The sequence below is a fragment of the Anastrepha obliqua genome, chromosome 3 (assembly GCF_027943255.1).
Source record: "Anastrepha obliqua isolate idAnaObli1 chromosome 3, idAnaObli1_1.0, whole genome shotgun sequence".
Classification (NCBI taxonomy): domain Eukaryota; kingdom Metazoa; phylum Arthropoda; class Insecta; order Diptera; family Tephritidae; genus Anastrepha; species Anastrepha obliqua.
The window spans coordinates 38357327-38365567 of record NC_072894.1 but is presented as its reverse complement, the minus strand read 5'-3'; the positions used below and the strand labels follow the sequence as shown (position 1 = coordinate 38365567).

The 8241-nt window shown below is 39.8% G+C and overlaps 1 protein-coding gene across 1 annotated transcript; it reads right to left on the bottom strand.

The window, feature by feature from the left end:
* Window positions 1-2289: 2289 nt before the first annotated feature.
* LOC129241922 (uncharacterized) lies at window positions 2290-3165 on the bottom strand. The gene has a single exon (XM_054878472.1). The coding sequence runs from the start codon at window positions 3163-3165 to the stop codon at window positions 2290-2292; it is 876 nt and encodes a 291-aa protein (XP_054734447.1).
* Between the last annotated feature and the right edge of the window lie 5076 nt (window positions 3166-8241).

Here is an 8241-nt window from a genome sequence, read left to right as displayed (position 1 = left end):
GTCGATTATTGTAAGGCAATAACGATTGCCATTGGATAGAGGAAAGGGTCCAACAATATCGATGTGCAGATGGGAAAAACGTTGTGTTGGTGTTGTAATGCGTTGTAGTGCTGTTCTGTTGTGACGAATAACCTTCGATCGTTGACACTGAATGCAATTTCTGGCAAATTGTCTGCTGTCGCGCTGGATGGAAGGCCACACGAAACGTTCAGACACAAGACGTGCAGTAGCTCTTATGCCTGGATGTGCCAAATCGTGTATAGCATGTAAAACGTTTGATCTGAACTTGCTTGTGATAAATGGACGTATATTGTTGGTGGACGAATCGCAGTATACTTTCCGCAAACTAGAAGGGACAGCAAATTTCGTTAGTTTAAGAGAATGAGTCTTATTACCTGACAGCAGGGACAGAAGCTCATCATCCGTAATCTGGTCTTCAGCTAGACGGTTATAGTCAATTGGTGAGTAGTCGATCGAATTAATTCGCGACATCAAATCAGCGGCGGCATTATTTTCACCCTCAACGTGACGAATATCTGTCGTTATTTGAGAAATGAAGTCAAGCTGTCTTACTTGCCGGTCCGATGCCTTCTCCAGACGCTGATGAAATGCGTACACCAACGGCTTGTGGTCGGTGTAGATGTGGCACATTCTGCCCTCTACCATGTAGCGAAAATGGCGTAGTGACATGTACAAAGCTGTCAGCTCACGGTCGTATGTGCTGTATCGCGTCTCAGCCTTCGTGAATCTCCTCGAGAAAAAACCCAGCGGTTGAATATTACCATCCACCACCTGATTCAGCACGGCACCCGCGGCGAAATTTGAGGCGTCGACCCATAAAGATAATTCCGCATTGGATACGGGGTGTGCCAGCATTGCACACTTCGCCAGCTGTTCCTTGCAGGCTTCAAAATAACTTGAAGCTTCGTCGGACCAGGATAGAGGAGTAGAATCGTTGCGCTTGTTTGCGCCTATCATGTCGAAGAGAAACCTTTGAGTTTCCATTGCATGCGGCAGGAACCTTCGATAGAAGTTTAGCATTGCTAGAAACCGCTTCAACTCCTTTGCGACGGTGGGTCGTTTAAAGTTACGAAGGGCTTCTACGCGACTTTCTAGGGGTCGAATGCCATCCTTGGTAATAGAGTGTCCCAAAAACTCAAGTTTCGTAACCCCAAGCTCGGATTTCGCTGCGTTGATTTTTAAATTATGATCTCGCAATCGTTTAAATACCTGCTGAAGATGTTTTCGATGTTCTTCGAATGATTTCGATGCAACACATACGTCGTCGAGGTACGTAAAAACAAAATCAAGACCACGAAAAACTTCGTTTATTATGCGTTGAAACGTCTGGGCTGCATTTCGTAGACCAAAAGTCATCTTTGTGAATTCGTATAGCCCGAAGGGCGTAGTGATGGCCGTTTTACAGACGTCGTCGGGATGTACAGGGACTTGATGGAACGCCTTCTGCAAATCAATTTTCGAAAAAATTGTATTACCTGCCAAGACATTTGCGAAATCCTGCAGAAACGGGAGTGGGTAACGATCCGGCACGGTTTGCGCATTGAGCGAGCGATAATCCCCGCAGGGTCTCCACGATCCGTCAGCTTTGCGCACCATATGTAGCGGACTCGCCCAACTGCTGCTTGATGGCCGGCAGATTCCTAATTTCAAAAGTGAGTCGAATTCAGCGCGGGCAGCTGCTAATTTTTCGGGCGAAAGTCGTCGTGGGCGCGAAAAGACAGGCTGACCTTGCGTTATAATTCGATGAACTACATCGGAATTCGTCGTTGTACCCATTGGTAGTGGCCGGGTGATATCAACAAATTCTTGCAGAATGTCAGCGAAACTTGATTCCGCGATGACAGTTTTTACACTCACCGAAGGTGTCATATGAATTGCACAAACAGATTTTAATTCGGTTTTACTATCTCGTAAGCATTTCCGCTTGAGGTCGACCAAAATTCCAAAATGACTTAAAAAATCAGCGCCGATGATAGCATGAGAAACGTCGGCAATCAAAAAATTCCAAACGAATTCGCGGCGTAAATTTAAATTTAATTTTAAAATGACTTCACCATACACTCTAATAGGTGAACCATTCGCGGCAAACAATTTTAACCCGGTTGAATTAGCTCTAGCTGCCCTCGTATGTGACGGTATTACTGACACATCAGCGCCGGTATCAATAAGAAAATTAATTTTCGACGAAGAGTCAAAGATACGAAGCCGGTAATTTTTAACGATCTCAGGTTGTTTGCTGGTACCTGAAATCGCTGCAGCTGAGCAGCATTATTGAGACGATCGTTTCTGGGAAAACGCACATGGCTTGCGACACTTCGTTGCTTTGTCGGCAAATGTCCGATGATACCAACAATAAAGTCCCGAAGTGGCATGTCGGTTGTCGCGCCGTACGCTCCTTGCTCGAGAAGGTGACCTTGATCGAAGAGGACGGTCCTTCAAGGTTAAATGCTTTTGCATGTTTCGAGTTAATTCTGCGATCTCGCTTTTGAGGTTAGAAATTTCGTTGTGTGTAGACACAACATCCACATGACCGTTTTGCCAATCAATGGATTCCACGATGGAATCAGCAATTTTAGCTTTTTCGTCGAGGGGCACTTTTGCTACTATTACAGCTGCTTGTACATACGGTGGAAGACGCGTTACCCACAAGTCGTGCAATAGGCTGTCGTTGAGCGTGGTGCCAGCAACGCGCTTCATCTCGCTGAAAAGTTCGCTTGGTTTACGGTCGCCAAGCGGCATGTCTTTGAGCACCTTCTGCAGGCGCCGTTGCTGACTATCAGTGAAATGATCCGTTACCTTCTGCTTAATGTATCGATATTTTCCAGTTGCCGGCGCTGTCTCGATGATCGACCTAAGCTCAAGTAGTTTAGGCGGCGAAAGGTTTGCTAAAACGATATGGAATTTTCTGGAGTCTGAATATATGAGCGAAGCTTGAAACCAGAACTCTAAGGCGTAAAAGTAGGCCTCAATGTTCTCTTCACTCATTTGCGGCAGTGGAATTCGTGGTACTGTGCTGTAATTCTCGGTATGCACAGCATCCGGACCGCTATTACCATGAGGGTTTCTTGGTGCTGTGGTATAATTTTCGTTGTGCGCAGCATCCGAGCCGCTATTGCTAATTGCCATGCTGTCGTTCAGAGACATGGTGTGCAAAATATTCCACGAAGTCTCACGAAAAGTGTGGTTATGTGGATTTTCGATGTGCGCACTTGCAAACGAGCGGCAGCAATTCCAAGTAAACGGCGAAAATTCAATACAATGTACAAAAATTTTGTACGATAGCTTTTTAAAACGTTCGGGGTCACCAATTTAGGTTAGTTGTGTTTTATTTTTAAGAATATTAAATTTACGTTTATTGACACGCGCTCGATCCAATAAGAATAAGTACATTGAAAAATAAGTAAGTCAAAATGGCGGTTCCAGCCAGTAGCACGGCGTTGCCATAGCTCATGCCAGTAGCACGGCGTTGCCATAGCTCATGCCAGTAGTACGGCGTTGCCATAACAAAATTAATAATTTGTGGTTTCGCCACATATATATAATTGCATGTTAAAGACTAAATACTTCTCACGACTATGGAAAATTGCTCAAATTACCACCATACCCGAACCAGGAAAAGATGCCACCAAACTGCCTCATATCGACCCATCAGCCTATTGCCAATTCTTTCAAAAGTGTTTCAAAAAATATTGTTCGACCGACTAGAACCAATGTTGACAGCAAAAAAAGTGATACCAAGCCATCAATTCGGATTTAGACGGCAACACTCAACAGTCCAACAAATCCACAGGGTTGCTAACAAAATACTTAACGATATGAATGACAAAAAATATTGTTTAGCTGTATACCTGGAGATTGCAAAAGCCTTTGATAAAGTTTGGCATAAAGCACTTTTGCATAAGCTCAAACGAATCTTTCCACAAAACTACTTTGAACTTTTGAAGAGCTACATAACTGTTCGAAACTGGCGACCTTTTCACTTCAAAAATTAGTAAACAATACAGTAAATTGGTTTGACGAATGGGGTATAGAAGTTAATAAAGACAAAACTATACAAGTTATATATACAAACAAAAAAACATCACAATATATTATCTTACCTTAAAAAACAACAAAATAAAAATCTGCCCAGCAGCAAAATATCTTGGAATAACTATTGACGAAAAACTAACATGGAAGCAGCATATCATTAACAAAAGAAATCAAATCAAGAATAAGTACCGGCAATTAAGTTGGCTAATCGGACGAGCATCAAAACAATCACTTTATAATAAGGCGACTATATACAAAACCATTATTACTCCTATCTGGAAATATGGAATAGAAATATGGGGAACGGCTAAAAACAGAAATATTCAGCTCATACAGCGAACACAATCCAAAATACTACGAAATATAACAAATGTTGGTGGGTTTATTTCTTATGAAGCCATATATCGTGACTTAAACGTAGACACTATCCAAGAAACAATCACAAAATGTAGCACTAAGCATATACAGCGACTGTCAGTCCACCAAAACGAAGAAATGCGTAAAATAGCACCGCCAGAAAATATCAAACGAAGATAAAAGCGACTCACACCGACTGATCTAACTATAAGATTTACAGTGTAATCACAAAAAACAATAATAATAATAACAGATTCTTCTTACATTGGTAAAAGAACATAATAGACCGTAATTGTACAAAAATTACATATTTTTAATATATAACAGACTGTAATAAATAAAGGGGAGATATAAAAAAAAAAGAAAAAAAAATAAATAAATAAAAAGAGGACCGACTTGACAACCCTACTATATATATGGAATTCTTTTGCTATGACTAAGGCCATCGTTGGTCGGCATTATTCATGCCAGTCAGGACTGCCTGATTATGTGACAAAATGCAGATGCCCCCCTTCGAAGTTATTCCTCTTCGGAACTATTCTCTACCACAGACGTCTGTGTTATTGATTTCCGCCTCAAATAATGTTGAATCACCGCCCATGAGTTCGATCTTTAAAGTACGGCACAATGGCACCCACATCAGCCCTACGATCCGCTAGATTTGACCCAACTATATACTAGATTTTCGAGATATGGTTAAAAGTGTAGACTACCTGGCTCATAGAGTTCCCAATCTTCAAATTCCTATGGATATTTAGCACAGGAGTTAATGCACCACGCATTTGAATTGCTACAGAATTGCTTATGAAGTACTCAGCGATTTCCATATACTCTTTGAGATTTCCTATGCTTCTGTCGGGAATATTATTAAGTCTTGATGCTTCTAAGACAGCCTTCATCTCTATATACATATGTCCCATTTCAAAGGCTCGTTTTCTTCTTTCAAATACTGCACAGTGCGGCCGATTCCCGAAAAGCTGGCCAAAACTCAAAAAATTAAGTAATTGATTCAAAATTTCTTACTCGGGGGTTGTCGGGGTCGCTGATTATGAATTTGATCTTAAAATTTTGAAAATCCACCCCCTTCCACCCCTATTGGCCACCCCCTCACGTGAAATAGCGTATATTCATTCTCTCTTCGTATTTATTTCTTGTGCACAAAAAATAGCATAAAAGCCAAGGTAGCAAGTGGTAGCAGCTGAATCTTGTTTTATTCAGTAACCATTACTTTTTTGAGTAACCTTTAATAGGTTTCAAATCAGCATATGACGGCGTTGTATTACTATACAGTTTGAAAACTCAAATTTTATTAAAAAAATTGCAAAAAAACGTATCTACGTATTGCTGCAGCTAAAAATTTTGTGTCGAGGTATTGATATGTACTAAAGATTTCTCGTATTTTACTAACCTTCCGAAGATGATTCCATTTGGTTTTGTTCAATTTACTCCATTACAAAATCTTTCAAATGTGTACAACTTTCACTATTCATCGACAGTAATACGATGCCCAAACGAAGGCCACGTTGCGACTGAAAATACAGAGGATACTTAGGGTACAGGACGTTGCTATGAACGGTTTTCACTACTCAAGGCATTACTGTAGCCAACCCAAAGACAAAAAAACTCTATCTAGAAACTTTTTTTTTGGCCAGCTTTTTGGGAATCGGCCGCACTGTGTACTGGTAGGAAATTGAAAACCGTTTTGCGTTAAACTAAGTTATAGGTTTAAAAGTACACAAAGATGTGAAAAAACGGTTTTTAACCGTAAGTCTTTAAGGATTCCTGTGTTACTCTACAAGATTTACAAGAAAAATAATATCATTTCCAAGGTATTTTTACGCCACTTGTGAAGCACTGTTTTCTGAAGGCGGTTTGAAACTGTGGAACAACACAACAACAAGACGCACACCAATAATTGGAGGAAAGCGCTGCTAAGCCTATAACAAAGGTCGAAAGTGACAATTATATATCCCCGTATTTATTTTTCGATCGTTCCGAACCAGTGTAGAATTTAACGATTTATATGTGTGAAAAAAAAATAAAACAAAGTTCTAGCTCACGCTTCAGCTACTGTGGCAATATCTGATAGGGTAGATCATTCACGTTTAGTCAGGAGATCATAGATTCGATAATTTTGATCAGCTTTGAGAAACCAAAAACTTTTTTTATTTACTACTTTTCATATTAATTTTTATAAATTTAATAAGTTGCATTTCCTTACAAATTGAAAAGTGACACCCCGACTCAAGCCTGAAACTTACTGCATTAGAAACGGGTGATTGTTTATATCTGTTATACCCTGAGGACAGACGCCGCTACTCTCAACTGGTTTACAACTAGCGAAATCGTACTAGTTCTGAAGCAGAAATGTATCTCACTTGTTCAGTTCATTCCTACAGGAATAATTGCATGCATGAACACGTGCTCAGGCATATGAAGCCAATTAAACACTTCAGCATGCGTGTACAGGCACCTATTCACACACACTCTTTCAGCTTTATAGCTAACAGCCAATAGAATTCATTGGCTTTGACTCAAACGAATTCATTTTGCCCTTTGAAAGGCCACTTCTCGTTTTACGAATGGTTGTGCAAAGTGCGTTCTCTGTATGTGGGTGTGTGATTTGAAAAGCGTAGTAAATTAGTAATAGAAACTGAAAAGGCGTTAAAAAGGTATGTATATAAAATGTGGTTTTTGAATGTATAGTTTTAAAGAAAATGAGCGTTATTAATTTGATTAGAATACTTTGAGTGTATAAAAAAAAGACTTTGTGAATAAATTTAGGTGAATTTGAACTTTTCAATAAAATTTGAAAAAAAAAACGTAATATTAAGGGGACAGATTCCAGTAAACGGCCATATTTTCCCTGATTTCCATTAAAATTATTTAAAACGAAGAAGTCGATATATTTTTTTCAAAATTGCCATGCAGTTTATTTATGCAGTAAAATTATATACAATTTTTTTGTATTTTAATATATAAAATGGCGGATGTACACTCAATTCTTCCAAGAAAGCCGCAACGGGGCTTCTCAATCGGCGGGCATTGTAGCATCGGCGTCAGTGATCTGAATACAAAAAACCAAAAATTCTTTTATTTATTAATGTCATAATTTCTATATGAATTAAAAAAATGCAAAACAATCGCGGAATAAAATGCTTAAAAAAATTAATTTTGGGTCGAATTTTCCGAAAACTTGTAAAATTTACATAGAAAGTAATATCATAGAAAAGACGTGTGCAAAATTTCAGGGAGATCGATCAATAACTTTTCGAGTTATCGTGTACGCGAATTCGAAATATATAAAAAAAAATAAATAAATAAATAATTGGCGCGTACGCTTCTGTTAGGTGTTTGGCCGAGCTCCTCCTCCTATTTGTGGTGTGCGTCTTGGTGTTGTTCCACAAATGGAGGGACCTACAGTTTCAAGCCGACTCCGAACGGCAGATATTTTTATGAGGAGCTTTTTCATGGCAGAAATACACTCGGAGGTTTGCCATTGCCTGCCGAGGGGCGACCGCTATTAGAAAAATGTTTTTATTAATTTTGCTTTCACCGAGATTCGAACCAACGACCTCTCAGTGAATCCCGAATGGTGATCACGCACCAACCCATTCGGCTACGGCGGCCGAAATATATAGCTTTGAGAAAAACGCGTCTAAAGTCGGCAACGTAACTATACCTCTCCCAGCGCTCCAACGCAAAGAATGGAGTCGTCACGGTTGACGATCTATAATAAAGGTTGACTTTTTAGCTATTATCTTTTTAAACAGTTGGTTTAAACAGCTGACGCACGTTTCGTGTTTTGTTTCACTGACAAACATTTTCAGT

Bases quoted from the DNA above. Each gene is read 5' to 3' on its own strand.
- LOC129241922 (XM_054878472.1), bottom strand. From the start codon at position 3,165: ATGTCTCTGAACGACAGCATGGCAATTAGCAATAGCGGCTCGGATGCT.